The 27,730-nt window shown below is 34.8% G+C and overlaps 4 protein-coding genes across 4 annotated transcripts; 1 reads left to right on the top strand and 3 right to left on the bottom strand.

Annotated features, from left to right (window-relative positions):
• The first annotated feature begins 1,331 nt into the window (after nt 1–1,331).
• Nucleotides 1,332–4,916, top strand: LOC18591752 (protein DETOXIFICATION 27-like). Its single transcript, XM_007018065.3, has 8 exons — nt 1,332–1,738; nt 1,873–2,414; nt 2,490–2,576; nt 2,974–3,030; nt 3,533–3,771; nt 3,862–3,980; nt 4,126–4,215; nt 4,310–4,916. Exons 1-8 carry the CDS (start codon nt 1,433–1,435, stop codon nt 4,349–4,351), a joined length of 1,482 nt encoding a protein of 493 aa, XP_007018127.3. The 5' UTR covers nt 1,332–1,432; the 3' UTR covers nt 4,352–4,916.
• Nucleotides 4,917–6,497: 1,581 nt separating this feature from the next.
• LOC18591751 (putative clathrin assembly protein At4g40080) lies at nt 6,498–7,963 on the bottom strand. The gene is made up of 2 exons (XM_088808806.1): nt 6,871–7,963; nt 6,498–6,756 (listed from the first exon to the last, which is right to left on the bottom strand). Exons 1-2 carry the CDS (start codon nt 7,932–7,934, stop codon nt 6,675–6,677), a joined length of 1,146 nt encoding a protein of 381 aa, XP_088664932.1. The 5' UTR covers nt 7,935–7,963; the 3' UTR covers nt 6,498–6,674.
• A 357-nt stretch (nt 7,964–8,320) lies between these two features.
• Nucleotides 8,321–10,796, bottom strand: LOC18591750 (2-oxoglutarate-dependent dioxygenase 19-like). The gene is made up of 4 exons (XM_007018063.3): nt 10,524–10,796; nt 10,200–10,435; nt 9,110–9,443; nt 8,321–8,802 (listed from the first exon to the last, which is right to left on the bottom strand). The coding sequence occupies exons 1-4, from the start codon at nt 10,737–10,739 to the stop codon at nt 8,551–8,553; spliced, it is 1,038 nt and encodes a 345-aa protein (XP_007018125.3). The 5' UTR covers nt 10,740–10,796; the 3' UTR covers nt 8,321–8,550.
• Nucleotides 10,797–15,839: 5,043 nt separating this feature from the next.
• Nucleotides 15,840–17,841, bottom strand: LOC18591749 (RING-H2 finger protein ATL11-like). Its single transcript, XM_007018062.3, has one exon. It carries the CDS (start codon nt 17,633–17,635, stop codon nt 16,373–16,375), a length of 1,263 nt encoding a protein of 420 aa, XP_007018124.3. The 5' UTR covers nt 17,636–17,841; the 3' UTR covers nt 15,840–16,372.
• Between the last annotated feature and the right edge of the window lie 9,889 nt (nt 17,842–27,730).

The following is a 27,730-nucleotide window of genomic DNA, read 5'->3' as shown; positions in this document are numbered from 1 at the left end:
TATCTTCTTTTGCATGTAGGGATCGTTACCTTACCCAACATAACCTAGCTTTACAGCCTAGACCTAGCACTTTGCTCAACTTTTCTTCTACCCTTTGGCACGACTTCCTTCAAAGTGAACAGTTCTCCATTCCCATTGTCACCGACTTTTCTTTCCGGGCATTTAAAGCAATGATGACTGCTAATATGAACCTTCTCATAAAGTTGATGTAGTGTACTATAGAAACCTACGACCATTGGTGCACGTGTTGGGGTTTTACAGTGTTAGGTGGGTACCAAAATTGAATTAATTTACAGAAATTACAAGAAATTTTGAATTGTACATTGCATCAATTATTATAAATTAAACATAAAATCAATAGCTCCAAACCTAACATATGTACCATATGAATTAATACGCATTGAGAGAATTGGGTGCATGGATATATGTTAATATCACATTTCATACATGTAATGCACCAGAGTATAAACCCTTAACCCTCATATATGAACACAGGATACATCCCTTGGGTTGAACTCAAAAATCAGTGGGCATCAATTAATCATGGATCATGATGAACATTTATGACCTATTTACAAGTAAATTACGGGAATATGTTGATTCAGACTAGTTATGTTATGTATTTACAATTACATTTATTCATCAAAAAATAAAAAAATTAATTTTTCTTTACGTATGTACGTATGTATAGTTGGATGAAGTACTAGACATGTGACTGCTAATTAATTTGGCTTTCATCTCAAGCCACAAAAATAAATGCCACCTATTGCGGTTTGTGGTTCTTATATTCAACAAAAAAATATATATATATTGGTGTTTGAATATTGTACAAATCAGAAATCATATTTATATTCAATATATTGTTAATGCATAGTTTAATACATTGTCATAAAATCATAAATGGTCATTTATTGTCATCAACATTTTTTTAATTAAGAAATTTGTAGAGTTTGAAAATTCAATATAATTATACTATAGTTTTTGGATTGTGTATAGAAATAATTATACAAAGCACCATCAATTATGAATTATAGATAAAATCAGTGCCTCTAGCATATTAATTGATCTTGGTCTGAAAGGAATACGTACAAATTCAGACAGAGAGACGAAACAACATCATTTTTTACACAAATTCATCAAACTTTTCCCACCTAATTTTTCAACACATCCACGTGAACAGTTGGCCAAGCCAAGAATTGACCATCTTTCTTGTTTGTAACGACTACAAAGGAGCCAATCCCTTAGTCCTGTGGAGTCTCAATGCTAGCCATCCACGTTTTTTTCTATCAGGTACCGTATGTGTGTCCACCACTGCCACCCACTAAATGTCTCTCTCTCATAAAAGGGTCTGGAAGGAATACTGTTCAATAAATTAAATTCTACTATAATCTCTTCCTGTGCTTAGAGTTCGACAAACCCAAGATTCTCTCTAATGGATAGTATCCATAGGAACGGGGACGAGGTCCATCAACCTTTGTTAACAGAATCAAGACCAGAGGATGAATCAAAAGAAGAAGTGGTCATCAAAGATCTGGTACTAAAAAAGGACTTGACTACGAGACTTTGGATTGAAACACAGAAGCTATGGATCATAGTGGGACCCTCCATCATCAGCCGCGTTGCAGCCTACTCCATGAACATTATCACCCAAGCCTTTGCAGGCCACCTTGGTGATGTTGAGCTCGCTGCCATTTCCATAGCCAACACTGTCATAGTTGGCTTTAATTTTGGCCTCTTGGTAATCAATCTCTTCCTCTCTCAAAGCAAGAAAAGATTGTATTCTTTCAGTTTACATTTTACAATTTGTCTCTATTTTTTTTTTTTTTTTTGTGGGGGGGGTGTTGTGTGGTGTGTGGGGATTTTGACCAACAGCTAGGAATGGCAAGTGCATTAGAAACGCTTTGCGGTCAAGCTTTTGGTGCCAAGCAATATCACATGTTAGGGGTATACATGCAAAGATCATGGATTGTTCTATTTCTCTGCTGTTTCTTGCTATTGCCCTTCTACGTATTCGCCACCCCGCTTCTGAAGCTTCTAGGACAGCCAGACGACGTGGCGGAGATGTCAGGAATTGTGGCAGCTTGGATGATCCCTTTGCACTTTAGCTTCGCGTTTCAGTTCCCATTGCAAAGGTTCTTGCAAAGCCAGCTCAAGACTAGCGTGTTAGCCTACGTCTCTTTTGTTGCCTTGGGGGTCAATGTGTTGACGAGTTGGCTATTCGTAAACGTCTTGGATTGGGGTGTTATCGGTGCCTCTGTGGCGCTGGACATTTCGTGGTGGGTCGGGGTTTTGGGGCTTTACGGATACACTGTCCTTGGAGGCTGCCCTTTGTCATGGACAGGTTTCTCTATACAAGCATTTAATGGCCTCTGGGAGTTCCTTAAACTCTCTGCTGCTTCTGGAGTCATGCTATGGTATATCCACTAAAATCTCATTCTTCTAATTTGACCAATCAGTCATTTCTTTCTTCTGGTTCTTTTCCTTTGCAGCTTGGAGAATTGGTACTATAGGATACTGATATTGATGACTGGGTACCTGCAAAATGCCACCTTGGCTGTGGATGCCTTGTCTGTCTGGTATGTCATTACTCGTTAATTAATTCCTGATTCCTCCACTTTGGCTGTGGATGCCATGTCTGTCTGGTATGTCATTACTCACTAATTAATTCCTGATTCCTCCACTTCTTGGTGGTTCCCAGTCCACGCAATATACCTTCATAAATAGCAATTTTTTTGCTTTACTTTTCAGTCGAAGTGAGAGTATGATTAGTCACAAATAGGAATTCTTTCTAATATTAATTACTGATGAATTACATTACGTATTATTGTATCCGATTAAGTCCCTACTTCAACCAGAAAACTTTGGAGAAAATGATTCTGACTCTCGTGCCTTTTGTTATATTTTCTCTAAAACTATTCATTCATCAACGTCTAAATTGGACTCGGTTGTCCTTTGGTTGTTATGATTTGGCAGCATGAGTATCAATGGATGGGAGATGATGATTCCAATGGCGTTCTTGGCTGCTACAGGGTACGAAACAATTCTCAATCCCATTAATTATACACCCTAGTAATTAATATTATAGAGTATTACACACTAATAATATTTGACCATTTGTCACAAAAGTAGAACCCCTTCATCTTTTGGTCAATTCTCCAATCGACTTTCTAACTATCTTTTCATATCTTTGTAAAACTCTAATCTTTCACTTTGTTGACTAAGTTTGATAATAGTAATAGGTAAAGGGGCTAGCAGAAAATTTGACCTCTGTTAGAATGCCAAAAACGAATTTGTCTTCTAAGAGATAGAATTGCATATCTTCCTAGGACAAATACATTCTTCAAGTTCATAATGTCATTATGACTATGAGCACAACATCCGAATGTCAATCCACACCAAACTAGGATCAATAATTAGCATCTATAATGGAATATGACTTAGCCAAAACCAATTTCTCCTTTCACTCGCAAGTCTTTGATCTTAACAAATAAAATTTGAACCTGATAAAACTAATTGTAATTGATATTGGCAGAGTAAGGGTGGCTAATGAGCTTGGAGCAGGCAATGGCCAAGGAGCCAAATTTGCAACAAAGGTTTCCGTGGTGCAATCGACAATCATTGGTCTTTTCTTCTGCGTACTTATCTTCATCTTTCGTGACAAGGTGGCATTGATATTCACTTCGAGTTCTGATGTCCTCAAAGAGGTTGATAAGCTTTCATACCTCTTAGGCGTCACGATTCTCCTCAATAGTGTTCAACCTGTTTTATCAGGTGACTTTCCCTCCTAAGACGGGTCAACTAAGCATTCAATTGATTAATACTAAATTTTAGATACATGTTTTCTTTTCTTCACTGTTTCAGGAGTGGCAGTTGGATCCGGATGGCAAGCAACTGTAGCGTACGTAAACCTTGGTTGCTATTATATTATTGGACTCCCACTTGGATTTTTGATGGGATGGGTTTTCCACTTGGGTGTTAGGGTAAGGCTTATCCCTTCCTTCACCATTGGACTTTGAATATTTCTCTATCTACAAGTATTTGCTCCTAGTGAAATATCTGGGATTGATGTTAACTATTTGCATTGCCCTGGAAATGTTGACAATCTCTTTGTTTTGGTAAAACCAGGGCATTTGGGGTGGGATGATCTTTGGGGGAACTGCTGTTCAGACAGTGATTTTGGCCATATTAACAATGCGAAGCGACTGGGAAAAGGAGGTAGAACTCGACGTCCTGCAACATTGTTGATGTATTTATTTCATTTAAAGAGTGACATTGTCTCATTAGTCATTTGTTGGAATTAATTTTACAGGCTGAAACAGCCAAGCAGAGAGTACAGAGGTGGGGGGAATGATCAATCGGAGGACAAACATTGAAGGGAACTAGTCCCCCTCATGGTAGATGAAATCTTGCAAAGTTATTAGTGCCCTCCGAGTTTGGGAGCTTTTAATTGTTTATGCGAAATTTTGTTACATCACACTCCAAGAAATATATATCTTCCATATCATTGATCATTGTTTTCTTGAATGAAAATCTCCTGCCCCATTTGTGCCCCCTTTCCTACCCCTTCAATAATATTGTGTCATGTGTACTCCCACTAATAATGATTTCAAAACTCATTCAGTCTCATTCATTAGTTTTTTTCCTTACCTTCTCTTTTATATTTCCTCTTTCTCTCTCACAAAACATTACTGGTTAACAAGAGAAATCTTTTTGTGGGAGAGAAAGGAATATGAGAGAGAAAGGAAGGAAAAAAAAATTATGAATGAGAAAGAAAGTTTTGAAAACAAACAAGTTTTAGTATCATTACTAGTGAGAATACAAGAATCCCAATCCTCTACCCCAATCTGTGTTCCTTCTTTGACAAAGTGATATGTATTTATCTTTTTAATTATTAACTAATACATGTTTGGATTTAATCTTTTTGTCTCTTATTTCCTGTTTTCTTCCTCTATCAGCAGATGGTTCATAAATGGTGACCTTCTGCTTGTTTCTTTTGGCAAGAAAAACATGAATTTGTCTTTTTCTTATCCTCATCGATGCAAGATAAAAAAAAATTTTACTGTGAGAAAAACAACAAAAACTCAAATTCTACTCTCAAGATAACAAAAAAAGGAATCAAATTTTACTGTGAAACTAATAAAGGAAGGAAAATAAAGAAAGGGTAAAACCCAAATTCTGCTCTCAATATAACAAAGAAAGGGATCAAAATTTGTTAAAAGATGAATAAAAAGAGAAAAAAAAAAAAAGACAAAACCCAAATTCTACTCTCAAGCTTAGCGATCGCTTTCTCTTCTATTGTGCTGCTCATAAATCCTAAATAAATAAATTCTTTCTTCTCTCTTATCCTAATTCTCCACGCTTATTTCTTCCAAAACAGTTCATGAATCTCAAATTGGGTGGTCATAAGTGAGATTAGGAGGGAGGGATGATGATATAATTGCCTACTACTGTTGGTTTAATTAACAAACCCAATGGATGCCAAATTGTATCTTTTATCGCAATATCAACTAGTAAATTTTTTTTTTCTCAGAAAGGCATTATCCGGTTACTGCTATGCAGAAACAATAGTTTTGTGAGTAAAAAAAATATGAGAAAAAAAAGGATTAAAATCAAACATATATTAATTAATAATTAAAACAAAGACAAGTGTTACTTTGTCAAAGGAACACAGAATTGGGCATTGATTGGGGGCAGAGGATTTTGGATTCGAGAATGCACGTCACATAATATTATTGAAGGGACTGGAAAAGGGACACCCATTGGAGCAGGAGATTTTCATTTTGTTTTACATAAGCAGACCCTATATATTTAACATGATTGGGCTTTAAGACTTACAAATTCGGTTTCGATGGAAGTCTGAATATGGAATTAGACTTCTTTTTGAACACGGATTGGGCTTATGACTGCCAAATGAGCTTTCTGCTTTGCATGGAGTAACCAGGGTGCATGGTCTTTCAAGGTTAAGAAGCAAAAATGCATCCAGTTGTCCGATTCTGTGCCTAAAGGCCACTTTCGTAAACTACTGTATTACCTACTAGAGATCAAGTTACAAGCACAAGTATCTTACTATCAGTTTAAGTTTGATCTTAATTTAAGCATCTTTGCTTCTTACTTTCTGTCAAGAATCAGTTTTAGTTGATAAATATATATAGAAGCTAGTAACAGTGCAAGAGGATCTAGTGTGCCTAACTCTTTGCGGAGAATGTTTGGGCCAAGATCAGTTTGCCTCATTGTTTATGCATCAGCGACTCAAAGCTTCGTTGGCGGATGGTTGTACTATTTATTGGTCAGAGTTCAGTGTCTACAGTGAACTAAGGCACAAATAAAAGAGATCAAAACAAAAAGGAAAAAGACAAATGAACTCCACACACCCACTTCTACGATATTAAGTTCTCAACATTATCAACATGATTATGTGTTGTCATGGGCAATAACCATTCATTCCTATTGGTAGACTGCAAAATTGAAACTTCATTTTCCTATTTTATCCATCATAATCGATTCCAACTGATAATGCTTATTATGAATCTCAACAAAAAAAACAGAGACTTAGAGGTGCTTTCAATCAATCTCAATACTATACATATATCAGGAACCCAGTAGAAAGGATTAGCTGGTGTAAAAATGGCGATAGGAAAAGGGAGAGCTTTTTCAGTGTTCGTTAACAATCTGCCTTAGGAAGCCCACTGGACTTGAAGGCACCCAGATTTGCAAAATCGTTGCAAGAAATGATTGATCGATTCGAATCCATTACACCTGAAATGATTATGTACGCCATTTTAAAAGAAAAAAGAAAAACATATACAGCAAGGAAAAGTAATTAACGGCGAAAAACAGGGGAAGGGTCCCGGTCAAAACCCCACCACCCACCTCCCACGAGGCGCCAGCAGGGTCAAGTTGCTCGACCCGTCTCCGTCACCCATCGTAATCGATAACATTTTCCACTCTTTCTTCTCCTCCATGATTACCACGAGTTTTGCCTTGGTCTCTTGTACCAAATCCCTCAAGTCATCGTTCCTGTTTCTATTCACCAACAGCACAGATATTCTATCCTTGCAATCCTCGAACCTGTTGAACAAGTTTAGGAACCGAGTGCACTCGCCAAAGCTCAAACTCATCATTCTCAGTCCGAGTTCCGCAACTCGGAGAGAGATTTCATGCTGGACTAATCTATAGTTTTCACTGACCGATCTTACAACCTCGTACACCAAACTCTTCCGTTGCAGGTAAAGCGAATGGGGTGCGTTACCTACGTGTTCCGCGAAATCGACAAGAACATCTAACTCGTTTAGTAAATCGGAGTTCCACAAAGCCATAAGCTTGTCTTTTTTATTACCGTCATTCTTCGGGCTTGAAGAATAAAGGTGATAACCTAGGACTCCGGAAATCATCAAATTTAGTTCCAAGACTCCAGCGTACCATCGAACCCATGTTGACATTTCCCACATTTCCGGGTCGGAATCATCTCGAAACATCGATAAATTAAGAAAATTTCGACCCCCAGAGCAAGGATAAACAGAGAGCTGGTCTTTCAAGATAAACGACCCTCTCCCTATGATATTATGGATTGTGTAGAGGCATTTCAGGGCAACATACGCATTACTCGTGCGATGCAGTCGGTCCATGAGAGCTTGGATACAAGCGCATGCAGTGGCGCGTGATCCATGGCCAAGGGCAATAACAGCGGCGATACGGTTATCCGACGGTAAGGCGTAGGGGCCGTGGGTGGTGGCGCGTAGAATCACGCGGCGAACGGAAGATTTGTGGCCCTTCGTCGACAAGGTTGTTTTGATCAATGACGCCTTGTCTTTCAGAATTCCTAACACAATTCTTAGCTTTTTTTGGCACCCCATCGAAATCAGAAAAAAAAAAGATGACAGCACTAAAAAAATCTGGAGTGGAAGAAGATAAGAGAAACCGACCGTTAGGTTCATTAAAAGGACGATAATTTATGACAAACTATATACACATAAAATAGACACGCAAAGGTGTTGTTGATTAATTAAATAAAATAATTACATACTTTTATCGTCGACCCCCGCCCCCCTCTGCACGGTTTTTCTATTGTTATTATCCAATAAAGAAATTGTTTGTCAAATTTGGCCAAAAGGAAAGTCCCGCGATGGAGCGGTTTCACCGTGTTTAGGAATATTTGACATCCGCATAAGGTCTAATTCAACACTCTGAAAAAGAACGAAAAGTTGAGGAAAATTCGATTAATGCATGTTTTTATAATTAACTATAGCAATCTGGGCTAAGTCTATGATCACGAGTATGACGTAATTGTCAATAAAATTATCAGGAAAAAGGTAGTTCTTCACCATTTTTTTCCCCTTTGCTTGCTAATAATGTATCCATCTTGATGGGAAAAATGATTCATGCTACGATTCCTATCTCGCTAGTCGACCTCTCAAGTCTCAAATCTCAAATTTCAATTTTAGCGGCGTTGTTATTTCAATTATCCATCCATATTTCTTGATGGGAACAATCATCATGATGTTACATGAGCAATAATGAGGTTCTTATAAATGAATAGGATGGATATCCTATTCAAAGACGGAGGTGGTCCAAGCAGGATTTCCCATTGAGACTTTTACTTTGTTGAAGCTCCAAATACTCCTTATATTTGATTCCGCGATATGCCGGGGAGAATTGGCCGACAAACTCCGTCACCAGCTCTGCTGCGGGGCTTACAATTGTGTCAAGAGGAGGTCCATGTGCTGTCCCTATCGATATCCTTGTTGCTTTGTCATTCACCACAGCTCTATGCACCACGCTCTTATACTTCCCGTTGGTCAGTATCTGAAATTGACAGGCAGGCCAATGATAGTATCCATTAAACAACACCAGGATCAGCCTAAAATAACTCTCTCAAACCTAATGGTTTCCCCGAAAAAAGTCGTCAACTTTTTCTGTTTCAAATCATGAATACCTTTTTCATATTGGAAACGTATATCATGTTCACTTTCATCAACATAAAACTACAGGATTACTGTAATATAGTATAGTTTCTATGAGAACTCCCCTTCCCCCAACTTAAGTATTAAAAAGGTTAAAAATAAAAATAAACTCTAAAGTTTCTCTGGTATATATATATAGGAAGGCATACCTCCATATGATCTCCGGTGTTGACAAGAAAAGAGTTAGGCAGGGGATTGATGGGAACCCACTTGGCATTGTGCATTACTTGAAGGCCTGCAAGCTCATTTTGCATGAGGATGGTGAGGAGTCCATGATCCGAGTGGGGGGGTAGACCCATCGAAAGCTCCGGCTGTGGACAAGGCGGGTACATATTTGCAACAAGCAGCTGATGGGAGTCAGCAGATTCTACTGCCATTTTCTCATTTATGTAGCTTTCTTCCAATCCTAGGCTTTCAGAGATCCCTTTAAGCAGCTCACTGGCCATTTCTCGAGTTCTTTTGCAGTATTCCTTTAGAACCTTGCTGTTAAAAGCAAGCGAAACATCCGTCATTAAGAGTGACCACTCACTAAACAAAGTAATTAATACTTTGAAGTTTGAACACAAGTAAAAATTTAAGTATCTAAACTAACAAATATTTTTTTTTGCCAAAAAAATTGATAAATATTTTTGGATGTTGGATTGGCAAAACTTGCATGTAGATTAAGGAAGATCGGAGTGGCAATAATGGTTGGTAGCGTATGTGGCCACATGCCACGGGGACTAAACCCGACAACATCTTACCTTCACAAAGTTACAATGCAAAATGAGGCGTCAGAATCTATTGGTGAACAAGGATTTTTGTTTAACTAATTGAATCTTGGTGTGGTGGATGCCAGTTATGATATACTAGTAGTATCATTTAGAATAAGGTTAGTAAGTATTTATAAAAAATCTTGTACCATGTCATGATCAATATAAAATTTTGCTACGACTAATTTGTCACTTTGACTAATTTTTTACCAAACCATCAATTTAATTTGATGAAATAACTTCTGAGTGCTTAATATACATACCTTATCTCGTGTCTATATTATGTAGCTGTCCAATATTTATTTGGAACTGTACTTGTTTTTCGAGGCTCAAATGACTGATCTAAAGCCCGACCGAACCATAGTTTTTTTTTTTTTTCATTAAATTTCTTCTTTTAAAAATAAAAATGGAGTTGTGGTCATCCATGACCCATGTATTAGAGTGTGGGTCTGCCTGTCAAGCCAACACTCAGATGTTGAAACATTACCCGAAGCCAGAAGGCTTGTTAGGAGCACTGAAATGGGGATGAACGTGAGCCTTGAGGTAATCCCTCCAAAGAAGAACCTTATCCACCTTCGGATTGAAGCTCGTTCCACACCTTATCGGATCAAACAGCTTCTTCCCTGTGTACTGTTGCTTTTCCTCCCCTGCTAAATCGAAGAAATCTTTTGTTGCCCTTATCATTTCCTTTCTCAATGTCTCTGGCACTCCATGATTTATTACCTGGAAATTAATTAGATACGCATACTAAGACATTTTCCTCAATAGAAAAATTATATACTGTATAAACTGAACTTATATATCATTTTACCATGAAGAATCCCCACTCCTGGCATGCATTGCGGAGTTCATTGATGACTTCGGACCGCTCATCAGGATTACCGGATGTGAGAAGGGAGAAGTCTATGGTGGGGATTGCTTCTAGTTCTGTGACCATGCAATCATCAGATTCTGTATTTTTGAAGACATACTTGGGAGGAACAGAAGTGAGACAACCTGATTCAACTAGTTGTTTGACAGAAAACATTTTGAGAATATTCTAAGTTAAAATAGAAGAAGCTAGCCCGTAAAACAAAGCTGAGAAGTTTAGGGCTTTCGAGCGACTCTCCCTGCTAGCTATTGGCCTTCTTATATAGAGGAAGTTGTCGGGCATTTGGCTCAGAGAGATGGGACAAGAAGATTGATGGCGATGTGATAAAATATCTCATACTTTACTGTCTCGTAAAAAGTAACATGGTGGCTACATGTAGGCAATGATTTTTTCTTTAACATTTGATAATAATTACTGATATTAAAGTAAGTCCAGTGAATCAGTAGTTTAGATAATACAGTACTATATGCATACATTCTTTATCGACAACTTCTTTGTTTGAAGAATAAAATTAACTCTCACTCTCTGTCTCTCTCCCTCTCTCTTCTTTTATATATATATAAATGGTTCGGGGTAAATCTAAAAAGAAAAAAATAATAAATCTAAAAGCAGTGTTTGTTCCAAAAAGAAAAAGGGTACAAATCTAACAACTTAAAAATCGTCTTATTTCGAAAATATAGAATTGAAATTCACAACAAAACTTTTGACTTACGTAATCCATGAAGGACACCATGCCGTTTGGAGAGACAGAATGTCTATGTCAACGTATGGACTGATTACCATACTGTCGCCGGTTTCAATGTGTTGAACATGTGGTTGCTATTGGTTTGTCATGCAACTTTTGATATGCAGTTATCAAAAGTTAAAGATGTTAACAAGTGAACAGATAAATCTGGGCTACGGGAACCATTCAAATAAATTTGGTGCGAGACAGTGCTATCTTTAATTAATGCGGTCGGCATATGTTTCATGCATGTGGGTCGCAAAGCAACCAAAAAAAAAATCTCATTTTTAATTAATGGATTGATTTTACTTTTTTATTTAAAACCTAATTATATTATAATTCTTATCACATTTTTACTTATTTATTTATTTTTAAATAATTATGTATTCGCTTTTATCATTTGTTTTTGCTATATGTATAAGCTAGGTATGATAAAAAAAAAACTCTTGAACTATCAAGATAATTTAAATATTTTTTTATTTTTTTGTTATGTTCAATGAAGTATTTGTATTTTTATTTTACTTTAAATAAATTTTTTTAATTAATTATAATTAATCAAAATATCATTAATTATTGTATATCACATAACATTAATATGACATATTTAAAGATATTAGTTGTAAACCTTTGACAAAAACATGATGTGGCATGTTGTAAGTGACCATGTTACATCCCGTCGATCACTATGAATTTGGTTGAACTTATTAATCATATGCCAAACTATATTGGAAGATGATGAAGTACGTAGCTATGAACCAAGCACCCTTCAAGAACCGATTAGTCATTGCCCTTTTAGCTTCTTTTCCAATTTCCATGGCAGTAAAATTTGACAAAACCGATATTTCTTCCTCATTTTTATAGAATAAAAACATTATTCTTTAACACATGATCCTAATCAATAAATCAAATAATAGAATACTTTATATATATATATATATATATCATTTTTATTGTCAAACATTATTTTCCTTTCCCTCAATTTCGACTTCTAAACCGACCGTCTTACCACAGACGAAAGTCAAGCTCTGAAGTTTGCCTAACTACTCAGAAACATGTGGTTTACAATAAACCATAGACAAGATTTTCTCATGGGAATAAATGAATCTTATGTTTGGTCTCATTTTTTTGCTCGTGCTCAACGTGGAAATCGAGGACAATACGTGCTATTGACTTGCAGGGGGTTACAAAAATCTCCATCACCAAAACGAATCACAAGTCAAGGTGGGGCAGTACTATATATGTTTGTCTAGTTAATTTAAATACATCTTACTTGGAATTATGACTGTCACAAATAATTTCTATGATTTTTGAGAAGATATTGACGATGAGGACTGGTACTGGTTCGTTACTTTTCTCGAGCCGAGGGTGAGGGGGAGGAAGAAAAAAAAAAGAAAAGGGAAACAAGCAAGACACCAACCAAGCTTCACAAAATATATCTTTATCACGAAGAAAAGTTTCAGAGAATTACATGGTCGAAATATAAGATGTTGTATCAATTATTTGATATATACATAATGTTCTACTCCACTCTTATCATTTTAATTAAGTTTAAATAAGTTAATTAGTTAATTATTATTAATTAAAATAATTATTATTATTTTATATTCACGTGTCAATAATGTAGAGGGTAAAAAATATTATATAATTATATCATCATCACATATTATCATTCATTATAAGAGTCAGTTTATCATGTCAACGTTGTGTGGTATAAAATAACAAATATCATTTCAACTAAATTAACTATTAATAATAAGAATTTATTTTGTTTAATATAAAAGTATAGAGACGTCATTGAATACGACAAAAGAAGAAGAATTTATTTCTTAAATAGTTTAAAAATTTTTTTTAGATATAATACCATTATTAAACATCTTTATTATTTAATTTTTTTCAATAATTATTTAATTATATGCATTGCCTTATGAGAGAACTCATGGAAAGTCACCATGCTAATTAATCCTCGGGCTAAGAAAATTATCGACTCTCCATGCCAATTAGCTTTTTGGTGTCGATTTGAACATGCAAAACCTACTCTTCATCAATCATTTTCGGATCATTTTCACAAGTTAATCATTGACAAAATCTTCTTTTTCCCCACATGCATATAAAGTAGTGTTGAAATTCAATTGCGAAACATTGCACGACATTACACACATGAAATTTTTTTTTTCATCCATTTAATATATTTATTTGTGCAATAGAGGGGTATGAGGCTTAATAATAGGTCATATTAGTGTCATTTCCTCATCATTGTGACTTTGAAAAGATGGTAGTTAAATTGTACAATTCTTGTTTTGGATTACAGATTTATCCCTATCAGTACTATTATGATAAATGTTTTTTTTAAATATATGTTATGTATATAATTGATTCACAATAAGGATAGAAATGTCAAATAATGTCTCATGAACAAGACATACAAAAAGACTCACACCAACATACAAGCCTACATCTACAGGGCCGGCTTCAGCATAAAGCCAGCAAAGCCCTTGCTTTAGGTCTCACAATTTTATAGCTTTCATAATTTTATATAATATACTTAATTATATTATATATAAAAATTAAAATAATTAATAAAATATTTCTTAAATTAAGTGTCTATTAAATATTTATTTTGTTTCACTTTTTACTTCTTATTAATTCTCAACTATTTATCTCACTTCCTTATTTATGTAAAAGTTAAAATAATTAATAAAATTACATATTTTCTTATTTTTCTAATTATATACTTAATAAATTTTTATTTTTTTTATCACTTCTCAATTTCTATAATGTTAATAATTCTCAATTATTTTTTTATTTTCAATAAATGTAATATGTAGTTTTTACTAATCTCCAACTAACGGTAATTTTTTTAAAATTTTAATAAAAAAACCTCATTTAATTTTTTTTTACTCAATAAGAGTCTTCATTTAAATATTTAATTGTTTTAGGCCTTTAAAGATATTGAGCCGTCCTTGTACATCTATGATCTCCAAAAACTCTATACATAAAGACCACTCGATCAAAAACAAAAAAAAAAAAAATCAGTCACCAGTATTATTACGATTATTAAACCGAATTTAATTAAACAAAAAAAAAAGGAAGAAACTATGACCTAACTTGATATGTTGTCATTTATCGACAAGCTTTTGTCCCAAAAAGATTCTTCTATCATTCGTTGACAAAGTTAAAAGAAAAACGTGTATGCATGCAACAAAAGACAATATTAATTGAAAAACTGAAATTAAAAACTTTGCTCTGAAGTCTCACCTAATTAATTTTATTTATAAATATTGATTTAAGCAGTGACCGAGGCAAAATATATATATATACATCAATGGGTCATATAAGAAAGAAGAAAGTTATCAATGGGTTCATAGATAATAACTCACACGATTAGATTTTTGAAAGTTTTAAAACTCATAATCTTGTGTTAAGTCTAAAATCTGTATTTATAAGATCCGACCTCATTTTTATCACTTGAGTTGAATCTAAATACAAAAAATATTTTTGTTCATGACCCAAAAGTGCTTGATAGATGTAATAAACTATATATTATTGATTCATTAAGCAGGGATCGCAAACTCCCAAGAAGTCTAAATAAAAGCCCGATTATGGTACAAGGAATACTCGGTCAGATATAGAGCCCAAAATAAAATGCTATATTGAGATATATATCTGAGTAATTAGACATCACAAGCCCGATCAAATAGCTTGTCTTTGGGCTTAATCATGGACTTGGACCTTTCGAGTTTCAACAAACCCTCAACTCCATTTATAATATCACAAAATAAATTGAAAAAAAGAAAAGAAAAGAAAAGAGTGTAACTTTTCACTCCATTCATATATTCATCGAATGGGTTAGATAATTTAAAAATAAGAGATAAATTACAAATTACTTGTAATATTGTCAAACAAAAGCTTTGAAGCTAATAAAAGTAATGGTAGGCATTTGGTTGCACGCAATTAGAGAAGTGGTTTCAGTTAGATGGTCCATTTTAAGTCCCGGATGAGAGTGCTGCCAAAGCCTTGAACCCAAGGCAGAGGAAATGAAAAAGCGTAATACTTGTAAAAATATGTCACCCCAAGTCCCAACAGTTTCTTCTTTGTTAGTATCTTTTTTGCCATGAAGACATCAATAGGGAACTTGGGCGGTTACCAACGTAGAACTGAGACAGCTCAACCTAAAAAGCCTCTATATTCTTCTTTGGTTTTTTACTTCACATTGTCTTACAAGATAAAGTTTAATAAGTTTTTAATTGAAAATATGAATATGTGACGAGTATTATTAGGGTTTAATCAATTCTTTACTGATATAAGATTTTCATGAGAAATATCAAGATTGAGATAAGTTTAAAACAAAACAAATTCATTTTCTTAATTAGTAGAAGAGTAAGTACAACGAAAACATTGCATATTGAATAGAATAAAATGTCATGAATTCCATTTTAAGAAGAGATAAATTGAGCTTATAAATGAAAAAAATTCCTTTACTTGTGATAAGAACATTAACTAAATAAAACCAGATTTGTATTTTGGCAACAAGCTAGAAAACTTAAAGCACTGGTTTCCATTAGTCAAGCAGACAATTAATCTCAAACAATAATAAAAGCAGAGTTTAATGATACATCCTTGTGCACCCCATCTATCAGCAGAAAGTAGAAAGTGAATTCGTCCCAAATTCCCTCTCGACACTCACTTATACAAACTTTTGACCTAAGTGGAATCAAACATGTTTCCAAAAAAAAAAATCAATTATCCAAATACCTTAAACCCTTTTGGCCTTTACAGCCGACAAGCTGCTTCTTTTGAATGGTGCTGCTAGTGTTCAAACACGTGTATCGGTACAACATCACTTTGCTTATTAGCCGGCTAAGTGTAGGTATGAGGTATCTGGTATTTTTCCTGTAATAAATAAGCCATATCCAAGCTATACCCCCAAGATAAATCAAAAGAAAATGTAAATTAAATCAAAGGGAAGAAAAAATTAAAAATGAAAAAGGGGGGGAAAATAAGAAGGAAAAAAACCACTTATGTACACCTAAATTTAGTTGGTCAAACCTCAAAACCAAAAAAACTACTAAACTTGACTCTCAGGCCGGAGCCTGTCCGATGATTGTTCACCCAAGTTCGCCTCCCCACCAACAAACAGACGATCAAACGGCGACTTAATGGATTTAAACAAACCCTTCGCCGGATTAGCCAACGCCTCATCACTATCCCCACCAGTACCGGCCACCAGTTTTGGTGACCTAAGCGATCCGGTCCTAGAAAAAAACGGAGGAGTCATAGTGAAACCCCACCGATCCGGCCGATCGGACCTCTCGTAGTTAAAATAATTCCTCCCTAAACTCCTACTCCTATAACCCCTTCTCGAACTCCTCGCTCTGGGGAACGCCAAGCAACTATTAGAACGGCTAAAATTCGAGTTCATCAACTCGCTCCGTACATCCTCCGGTAACCTTAGCGTAAACCGCTCACAATTCTCACCCGGCTGAACCAGCAAGTGACCCGTCGAGTGAGACCGCGGAAACAACCGGGTCAACATCCATCCCGTCGACCGTGACCTTGGCGGCCTGTTCTGAATTATCGGCGTGTTTGAATTTACTAAATTCACATCGAGAGGTTCTACATCCCTCCTCTGATTAACAGCCTCAGTACGACTCATTTCATTGCTGGCATTATTGTTGTCGGGTCGGTTTTCGAGCTCTAATTCCGAACCGTATACTGGGACTGTGGGGCAGCTGATGTCCTCACCGGGTTTTGGAGCCAAATTGGCGCGGCAAACGGGACACGTGGAATGTGACAAGAGCCAAGCATCGATACAATCGGGATGAAACACATGGCTGCATTTAGGAATCAAACGCAGAGTTTCGTCGTCTTCAAACTCGTTCAAGCAAACGGCGCACTCCAGCGTGTCATTTCCGATCTTGAGCCCTTTGACCGTCGAGTAAAGAAACGTCGGGAAAGACTCGATCACCGACGCGTCGAGTCCACGCGTCAACCTCCTCGAGGGCCTCCCGAAATTTACAGAGGCATCCCAGTTCCCGCCGCGCATCCTTCTTTGGGCGCACTGCCTGATGTAAACGGAAAAAAATCCCATGAAGAAAAACGCCGTCACTAAAACCACCATGACGATCGCCATTGATGGGTTGAATTTGGGTCCGACCGGCTCGTAGGAATTCGACGGTGGCGGTGGAGCAGGGATCGTTTGGCTTTGCGATGTTGACAACGAGAAGAAACAGAGAAAGAAGAGGATTGAGTTTGCCCTTGCCATGCATGGGAGTCCATGGTTCTGCCTGCGAAGTCGAAGGAATGAACGGCTACAATCTCCTCGATTCATCAGATGGTGAAGAAGATAGCAGTGGGTGGAGGGTTGTTTTTGTTGCTGCTGCTGCTGATGATGCCGCTCATGAGTTTACGAAACATTAGTGTGATTTAGCTGTGCTTGAATGATTTTCTTGTTGCTCAAAAGCAAAGCAAAGTATAAAGCTAAAAATAAAAAGGCCAAATTGAAAAGGAAAAAAAAAAAAAAAAAAGGCTTCGCGCTAATACAGAAAAGGGAGGAAGAGGAAAGAAAAGTACGGTATCTCCTGTAACTGGTAGATATAAAAGAGAGAAGAAAATTGCTCCCACGCGCAATCCATTGCGCGTGGCCTTCGAAATTAGGATTTCGTGGGCCTTACGAGAAAACAAAAAGAGATGTGTTGTTTGATGGGTGGTTTTGGGTTTTGACTTTGGGATCGGAAAGGGTGGCCCACGAGAGGAACAAAATTCCTGCGTAGATGAAGAGGGCCCGTGGAAAATTTTGACACGTAAGCACTAGGAAAGCAGTGTTCGGTTAAGACGAGGAAAATTTGCTAATTCCATTTTGTCTATTTCTACCAACCTCGACATGTATGCGATTGTATCAAGAATTTTCAAGCTTCCCCGCTGCAATTTCACATAAAAAGTTAAATTTGTAGTGGAATTTGGCCAATCTGGGGGAATAAGAATTCCCACTGTTTTTCATTTTCTCCGATAGCCAATGGCTGTATTCACATCTTCCACACTTGAATGTTAGTGTTTGGAACCAATGGTTGTATCGTTTGGCTGTTACTACGGATTGACATGTTCAATTACAAGTTCCTTTCATAGCATCACTTCAATAGAAAATTCATATATTTTAAGAGTGGGTAACGTCAGTTTTAAGCTACATCTTCAATTCTAACGAAACGATGGAAATATTTGATTCTGGATAAGCATACATGATATGCATAATCCAAATACGAATCTCTTTCCGTTTTTAAAATTGAATCATGCTTTCAACACTACAACGGCTTGGTGGAACCTGGACAGGTTCCTGGCACTACTTAGCTACGCAAGTTGGAAGAAAAATCAGGATGAGGGAATGAAGCAGAAGATTCAGGACTGAAAGCAGAAGGAAAATAGAGTGATGAAAGACGCCAAGGAAATTGAATTTCAAGCCAAGTTTAGGCCCCACCTCAGGAAAACTCGAGCCTTGTAATATATGGTAGTCATCTTCAGTCTCGTGCGTCTTCCCAAGCAAATTCAAATACCGCAAATGAATTCACAATCAACAGCGCAATTGATTGCTACGGCTTCAAATGGTAAACCTATACCAGTCAAACTACGAAACTATGTGACCTTCCCGGGAGGTTTCCAGGCATGAAAGTGAATCACAGCACAAATTAATTAGTTCAATGGCAGATATCAGAAGTGATTTTAAAGCGAAGGCAATCAGTATATATTCCCGGGTGTTTACTAACACTTAGATATTGAGTCACTGACTTTCCATCACGAATCCCTATTAACTAAGGAATTACTGATTTGTTTAATGGATAAGCCTACTCTTTTGACTTGTTAAACTATATATGTAGTAAACAATTAATTATTATCCTCGGAGTCAGACCATCATTTCATAATCTTAGTTCAATAATGTTATCCAATCTACATCAAAACAATAAAAAGATAAGGCCATGAGGGGGAACATCCACCATCTAGGTATTCATACCTTAGTCAGACCTGCCTCTTTCTGCTTCAGTTCTGAAGAACTTAATTTGCTCATGCTCCAAAGTTACCATGTCGACAATCTGATAAAATTCCCAGCATTTTATTCGCTGTTTGTACTTAATGCATCAACCTTAAAATTCTAGAACATGAGGAAAAAGTTGACAACAAAACCAACCCATTTCCCATCACTCACAACACAAACATAAAACTTAGCAAGTTTTCTAATAGAGAAAGGCACTGTCTCTTGTTAGGAAGACTGGGAAGAAGAAGAAGAAGAACAGTCCAAGATATTCCAAAGCTTTATCCCCAGAGAAGTCACAAGTCACTGCAGTTATACGTGAAACAACAATCAAGAATCAATCAGCAACAAAAAACCATTAAACCTTTTGATTTTTGTACCAAAAAAAAAGGAAAATTAAATAAAAATAGAAAAGAGAAATATATTTTTGAGAATAATAAATGCTTATTTTCTTATAGTATACAATAAAAATAAGAACCAAAACATAAATCTATGTTAGTTAAAGATGACTTCCTTTTTATTTTTTCTCTATTTATTCGTACTTTTCCATGTTATCTATATGAATTATAAAAATAATTTATTTATTTATTTTTGCATAAATAATATATATAAATATAAAATGAAATGGCTTACCATCCAAATAGTAATTGTTCGATTATTAGATAATCAATGAAAAGTTTCCTTTTATGAACCTCAATTCAGGGCATTAAATTTCTAAAACTTTTGAAATTTTTTTCTAATAAACACAAGAGAATTTTAGTATATTCCCCTGCTTCATTGAAGTTGAATGTAATTTCAATTCACTGCTCTAGAACTAGTCAACAGTCTATAATATAATATAATTAATTAAGCAATAAGGATGAGGAAAGTAGTGAATAAGGCCAGCTTGATGTGAAATTGATAAGCATGGACAGTATTCTAGATGACAAGTGATATTTTTATTTAATATTAAACTGTCCAATTCATACAACAAATAAGTTGATGAACTTGCTTTGAGTCTTGATTAACTATTAATGAGGTAAGGCTTAGTTTGTTGAATTGGCCGAGATTCTCATAAATTTCTCTCATTTCTGATGGTTGAATTTAAGATTTTCAAATTAAAATTTCAATTTTATAGTTTAAACCATTGAATTCCCCTTAAGTTTATATTCATTTAATATGTAAATACATTAAAAAATGACTTTGTCTTATACCTATTCGTCATTAAAAGAACTGTTATTAATATTTTCGACATATTCAATGAGGGTAAATATGATTAAGATGGATAATAGAAGATTTTTTCTTCTTTAAATTCCAAGTGAGGACAAGAGTAACAATAGAAGATTATTGGTACTATCATTTTTCTGGTATATCAAATTGAATGCTAAATAATTTTGACAAAGTCTTCGCATGAGCTGATTATTGTCTCATTCTTTTAACTTAGAGATCACCAGTTGACCAAATCCTTTGCCCAATGGAGTTCCATGATCGGTCGTGATGCATGCTCAGCGTGCATGCCAAACTGAAGAAAAAAAAAGGTGGGGAATCTTTGAAAATAAAGACCTTGTGTTTAACGTGGCACCCTCGTCTCCTTGTCCTGAGTCCTACCGACGATAAGACTGGATTGATCTGATGATTTTCTTCATTTTTGGAAGATGAAATTGTGTGAAAGGATCCTCAATATTGTCTATATGTAAACAACCTTGGGCTCTTGGCATTTGTTCTTTTCTGCTTGGCCTAGTTGAAAGTAACATGGTATATAATCTCATATGTCATATATAGTCCATGGTTTTATGTGGTGTTTTGTAAAGGAAATAAAAGTTTAATGCCAAAGTAAATAATTTATCCCTTTGGTACATTGCTTGCATTTTAGAAGGATGGAAATCCAATATTGATAATTGCTTAGTGCATGTTCATTTAGGATAATAACAGCTTGAACCCATATTCCAGCCCAAAGCAAAACGACGAAAACATGTTTGCCTAGAAGAAGGTTCAGCTTGTAACCTGTAAGCAACACTCAATTGGACCCATGAACTACATTTGAGGCCTCCTTGTCCGAGGCCTCCTTCCTCACTGATTTTGGGCATTTTCTTCCTGCACAACTTGCTACAAGGACAAACCTTCTCGTGGGGTTGGACTTGGATCAAGCATTTTGGTTCTTCAACAAATTGGTCCAACTGCTTGCCCATATCCTTTTGGAAGAAACATGCTTGCATAGTTGCATTGCATCAAATTCCTGAAACTAATAAACAATTATGTTAAGTGACCTGGTTCATACCAACCTACAACACTTTGATTCATTAAATTTCATAATTTTATTTTACAAAAAAAATTTCACAAGTTAAAGATAATATGAACACTTAAAGACACAATCGATATCAATTCATAACTTTTTTCTAAGAGTGTTACATTAATCTTATTGCAAAATTTCATTGTTTTATCCACACATGCAAAAGTGAATCCAATAATGGAGTGAATTTTTTTTCCCTTCTAGTTATAATACACAATATATACATGGATGGGAAGGGAAGTGAATTAATAGTGTGTATGTGTATATAAACAAAGATGTCTTTTACATAGATAAGATAGATACCCAGTAAGAACATAGCTAAGACATTTAACAATATCTTACATAAAAACCCTTTATCAATTCTCCTTTCATTTACATTTAAAAGTCCAGCAACTCCATTATATTTCCATCTAAATCAATGAATAGATAGGTAAAGGGATGGAGGAAAAATTATGGAAATTGGCTACATTATGTGAAAAATATAGTGAAATACAAAAGATTCCCTCACTTCTTAATTATATTATTAGACATCAAGCTTCTATTAATGAGGTAAGCCTCAAATCAACAAACTATATAATTTACTTTCCTTGCAACCCTTTTTGTCCCTTCTTCGTTTTTAAAAGACAAAAACATCCTTTGTATACCTACATATGTTAGAACATGTGCTCATTTGATTCAAAAATCATACAAAAAAGACATATGTTGACACTACCACGTGTCCGACCCAATTCTCAATTTTATCCTTGTCATGTTGTAAAGTTATTGGATACAAACCGTAACTCCCCTTTTTCACCAAAGTTGAAATTTTGATAGCTTTAGCTTTTGGTTTAGGTGAAGCACCCAAGAATAGGCAAAGGGCAATAAAAACAAAGGGAAAAGACAACATGATTGCAGGAAATTTCAAACTCGTACCAAATAAAAAAGAGAAAATAATTCCAGGCAGCACTTCAAAATGGCTTGTAGCTTTTATTTCTAATTTATTAATAGCAAACGGAATAATATTTTATGCAGAAGTAAATCAGACTGATGGTCAGCTTTTAGAACATAGTAGTGCTTACTTTTTCTGTGTATCAGACAATGGAACTAGTACTTGAGATCGTATTTCTCTGTGAACTCGCAGACAAAATAACATGATTTCTTTGTCCAATTATCGACAACGTTAAGAACAAAAATTAAAGAGAGAAAAAAAAATATTTATTGGATTGAGCTCATGTTTTTTTCGTGGCGTGTTTATGTAAGACGGTGAGGCGGTCCAGGCGGCGGCCCCTGGTTTTTGTGGTTCGGGGTGCCGCCGTTTCGCTGCGCTGCAGCCGGGCCCTGACAAGAATCGTGTGGATGAGCTTTGGACCACTTGTACGGCTCCCAATAACCCAATTTGTTCCTTGTTCCGATCGAATCAGACGAATCAGGAGATCATCATCTCATATTCTTTCTGGGGGTTCTACGTACCACAAGCTGAACAGTATTGCCACGTACTCCTTTTTGGCTTTGTTATGCCCCTCCTCTTTTTTTTTTTTTCTTTTTAAATTTTTTTAATCAACAAGATTTATTTATTTATAGTTTATGAGTGGCTGAGTGTTTCTCTGGTAATCTTTAAACCTGCTCACTTTGGGGCAAAGACAAATAAAACTATCAAGTTGGAGCCTACTACACTCCAAAAACACATCTATGATTAGAGGGTTTAATTAGTGGGTCACTTAATTAGGAAAATTGAGAACAAAAACTAGTTAGAAGGGAATTTTCAATCAACTTATTGGCTCATGCCTGAGTAAAGTTGTTAACAAAATGCATGTATAGACTATAGTAGTTCAAACATCAAAACCATTACAGCCACGGGCTTTGCTAAGGGTAGCTTAATAAATTCAAAGGTTTCAAGTAAAATATTCAAATAAGATTTTTTTATTAAAATTAAAAAAATTATTACATTTTATTCTTTTAACTTTTTGAAGTGTAAAATTTTTAATTAAACTTTTATAATCAAGTTCTTCTAATATTTCTTTTTCAATTGATAATATAGCCAATCTATTTAATCTTTATTGAGATATTGTTGATCTTAAATAAGATTTTATTAATTTTAGTTTTGAAAAACTTCTTTCTCCTGAAGCAACACTTACTTGAATTATTAATATTATTCTAAAAATAATATATACATTTGGAAAAGAATCAAGTCTTCTTATATGATTAAGTATGTCAATTTGACTGTTTTCTTCCTGTATAATTTTTTAAAAATTTTTAACTTTAAAAATAAATCTAAACCATCAATATCAGAATAGTTGTTATATTTTAAGTAACATTCAACATTAAGGCAATATTCTTTCAAATAAGGCTCACAACTTTATGAAGATAATAAAAGAATAGACTTGTTGTGTATTTTTTGGAGAAAAATTGAAGTTAAAGGAAGAAAGAGCAAATGAGAAAGGAAGATTTCAAAAGTAGATATTATGCATTGAAAAAAATAATTGGTTTTATATATAGGAAAAAAAATAGTTGTTGGAAATCATTAAATGCGTTGATTATAAATAATAAAAATAAGTGAGAAAAAAATAACTGTTGAAGATGATTAAATATATATGACTATTAATTTATTGAAAATAAGAGAATATAATTGAGAATTAATAGCATTCTAAAAATAAGAAAGTAATAGAAAATTGAAATTTATTAAGTACATAATTAAAAAAGTGAAAGAACAAATAATTTTATTAATTATTTTTATATATTTTTAATGTAATTAATTATATTATAATTATTATAAAATTATAAATTTTTCCTGAAATTGAGGCCTCTCCAAATTGGAGGCCTATAGCCCTTGCTTGGATGGCTTTACCCAAGGGCCGGCCCTGGGCTTTGGCCAGGTAGCTCATCCCCCGATCTTAGGTTTAATATTCTACTACCCCTTACTATATATATCTTTCTTGCATATATACTCCCTGCCATGTCTATGGCCGGACTTGTTTGGTCTGAAAGGTTGGCCTCAATGGCATTATGTAGTTGTAATATGGATTGCTTGAAATGCATGTAGACTCCCCACAAGCATTATAGATTGTCCTTTGCTTTCTTTCTTTTCATCTTCCACTCACATTATTGTGCAACAGACTTATTGAGGAATGAAAAGGAACCTGATGGTTTAAAAGATTGGCAACTTGAATTATATATATGTTAAGCATGATTGTAATGAGTGTAAGAGTGAATTTGATCCGATGAAGCCTTGTTTCAATGACAAGAAGATGTTAAAATTATTAGAATTCTAGGTCAAATCCTACCATGCATACACGAGTATTTTAGACTAATTTAATATTGGGATTTTTCTTCTATCACATGTTGTTTTGTAGGTTTATATGGTTTGTATATTGATTTTTCTACTGATTTTAATAGTTATAGTTTATCTATATTAAAAGTTGTTAATTAGATTGTAATTTTTACATGTGGAAAAGAAAAGAGTATAGGAATGGGGCCAAGAACCTTAAAATACATTGTCAATTATTGGAAGCTCTTAATTATTATGCACTAATGAACAAGTTAAACCTAATTAATCAATCGTAACAAGTTGTTCTCAACTAACCAACTAAGGGAACGTAGATCATTAAAATGGGTATCAATATAATAGTTTTGTTGGATATGACATGCGTAGGGTTTCTAACAAAATTTCCTTCTCAAACACAATATAAAGTAAGAGAGTCTTGGAATCAAGTGCATATAATATTCGAGCTTTTAGACGACAATATGCTTCCCATTAGAAGAAATCTTCAAGCAAAGAATTATATATAAAAAGGAAAGGAGTTTCGATGTGTCTGCACTAACGTATTTATTTATACTTAATGCGTGAATCAAGTTACGTTGTTATCATTTTCTTTTCCCATGGCATGGAAAAGATTTGGTAAAAAGGCTACACATTGCATGTGCCTACCACATATCTACAACAACGACAGCAACCTTTTTAAGGTTCCAAATTCTGTTTTCTTCTATTTGCCTCCTTGCGGCAACGGTGTTTACATCTTTGTTCGTCTCAATAATTGGTCTGCGTGTTTTTAGGTTAATTGAATTTCGCTGCTATCTGTTGAGTCATATAAGTGCAAGCATGACTTTTTTCCTTGTCTCATTTTTTATAAGAATACGATCACGTCTCTTCTCTCTCTCTCTTTTTTTTTTTTTTTTTTATCTTTAAAGCACGCATATATATCTATATATATATAATAAAAAAAAGATATAGCTTGATTGCTTTTTCCTTGTTTCAATCATGTTCATCCAAGGTAAAGTTATGCAATATGAAAATCAACGCTTTAAATCCAAGGTTCTAATCATTTTACCTTAAAATTTCAAAGTATCTATAGCTAGAGGCGGCGAGAGGAGCTATTAGGGGCTTTCGTCTCTCAAAATTTTAAATTTTTTTACTTTTTAACTTTTTAAATTTTATTTTTATTTTCTACAAAATTTTATAAATTTACTTCTACGAATACTAAATTTTTTATTTTCACTCATCAGTCATAAAATTCTTGCTCCATCGTTATGCGCAGCAGTTCCCATTGGTCTTCAGATGCATCAAGGTGCAGCAGGGACCTTCAGTTTGGAGTTTGGACCGATGGAGCCTGAGATGTTTCTTCTGCCCATATCTAGAAGGGGCTAAAATCGATCTTGAATTCGAGATGAGGCCTTTACATTTTGAAACCCAAAAAGCCCAAAGGGAGAGGAAATAAAAAAACAAGAAAGAGGTGTTGAACAATAGTCTGAGCCTCTAAGGCTAAGTATTCCCAACAAAATGAAGAAAAAAAATGGTGACAGCAGGGCTAAGTCCAAGGCTGTTTGCATATAGGAACCAAAACCCAAGCCAGGGGAGAATCTGGATTGCGCGTTGCAAACAAAAGAAGACAATAAGCAGGTTCCCAGAATTTGAGGTCCGTGGTTCCTTTAACAAGTCAACAAGCCCAGTAATAGTTCTCTGATTAAACACATTCAATTAAAAAAAATTCAGTCTCTGATCAAAGCTTAAATTGTTTAACATTATAATTAATCCAGTTGGATTAATGTTGGAACCAGGGTAAGTACGTAATGCCCACATGCCTCACACCATTAGAATTTTTGGTAGCGACCTTTGCGCTCGAAACACATGCTTTGATGATAAACACGGAAAATGAATAAAAAAAAACCAGAAGATAATTAAAGAAAGCTAAGTCTATATCAATCTTGATGTTTCCCTAGGTAATGAGTTGTAATAATGAGGATCCTTGTACGGTTTGATTGGTAGAGAAAAGGCCTAGGTTAGGGGCCTATGGGTTAATTTGGTTTCATGGGAAATGGGCAATAAATCTCTAAGGTTCAGGTCTTGAAACATGTTATCCTTTCATTTGTTTTTTCATTGTTTGTTGCGTTAAGTAAATGAAATAAAGAGAGAGAGAGAGGGACAGAGAGAAACAACTTGCATGGTGATGTACGATCAAATTTTCACCTCACATTTGTTTACAAGTCAAACACAATGATCTAATAAAAACAAGAAATGCTTGGAGTAACAGCCAGTAATAGCGAATGGCAGCATAAATTATTCGAAATACCAAATAAATTACTATATATATTTGTGTTTATATGTAAATTATGACCTTTGTTTTGCTTTTCTTTTTTACTATACCTATTAAGCTAATAACTTTAATTTAAAAGTACTTTTCCAACATTTTAGTGCCGATCTCATGCGACTATAATTGAGTTCTATTATGTGAAATGACTAATTAAGGTCAAAATGAAAAAGTTTATATCACATTACAAAAAAAATAAAAAAATAAATTTTTACCGATGAAAAGAAATTCGTCTATAAAATTTTGTTGGCAAATACCGACAAATAATAAGAGATGTACGTGAAATTTATTTTATATGTTTTTAAGGCTTTTCCCTTCCCACCCATCCCAAACAAATTTTTTTATTTATTGAAAATATCATTTTCATATCCTTTTTATTGCTCATTCAACATTTTTTTTTGTCTCTTTCTGGTTTTTAAATAATCCAAATTAAAGGATAAGTATCCCTATAAATTGAGATGACTTAACATCCAACAGCGCTACCCTATTTTTAGGTAGAAGAAATTATTATTTTTCCATAAACGCGTTTTCCTTCAGCTGATGTTTGGATCATATATAGTAGTCTCACATAAAAAC

Source organism: Theobroma cacao, chromosome 8, assembly GCF_053813885.1.
Source record: "Theobroma cacao isolate CCN51 chromosome 8, ASM5381388v1, whole genome shotgun sequence".
NCBI lineage: Eukaryota > Viridiplantae > Streptophyta > Magnoliopsida > Malvales > Malvaceae > Theobroma > Theobroma cacao.
This window is presented reverse-complemented; position numbering and strand designations above follow the sequence as displayed.

Bases quoted from the DNA above. Each gene is read 5' to 3' on its own strand.
- LOC18591752 (XM_007018065.3), top strand. From the start codon at position 1,433: ATGGATAGTATCCATAGGAACGGGGACGAGGTCCATCAACCTTTGTTA. The intron at 2,415-2,489 runs GTATATCCACTA...TTTCCTTTGCAG, and splicing joins GCTTCTGGAGTCATGCTATG to CTTGGAGAATTGGTACTATA. The intron at 3,031-3,532 runs GTACGAAACAAT...TGATATTGGCAG, and splicing joins GCGTTCTTGGCTGCTACAGG to AGTAAGGGTGGCTAATGAGC.
- LOC18591751 (XM_088808806.1), bottom strand. From the start codon at position 7,934: ATGAACCTAACGGTCGGTTTCTCTTATCTTCTTCCACTCCAGATTTTT. The intron at 6,757-6,870 runs GTGGGTGGTGGG...TAATCATTTCAG, and splicing joins CTGCTGGCGCCTCGTGGGAG to GTGTAATGGATTCGAATCGA.
- LOC18591750 (XM_007018063.3), bottom strand. From the start codon at position 10,739: ATGTTTTCTGTCAAACAACTAGTTGAATCAGGTTGTCTCACTTCTGTT. The intron at 10,436-10,523 runs GTAAAATGATAT...ATTAATTTCCAG, and splicing joins AGGAGTGGGGATTCTTCATG to GTAATAAATCATGGAGTGCC. The intron at 8,803-9,109 runs GTATGCCTTCCT...TGTCAATTTCAG, and splicing joins ACACCGGAGATCATATGGAG to ATACTGACCAACGGGAAGTA.
- LOC18591749 (XM_007018062.3), bottom strand. From the start codon at position 17,635: ATGAATCGAGGAGATTGTAGCCGTTCATTCCTTCGACTTCGCAGGCAG.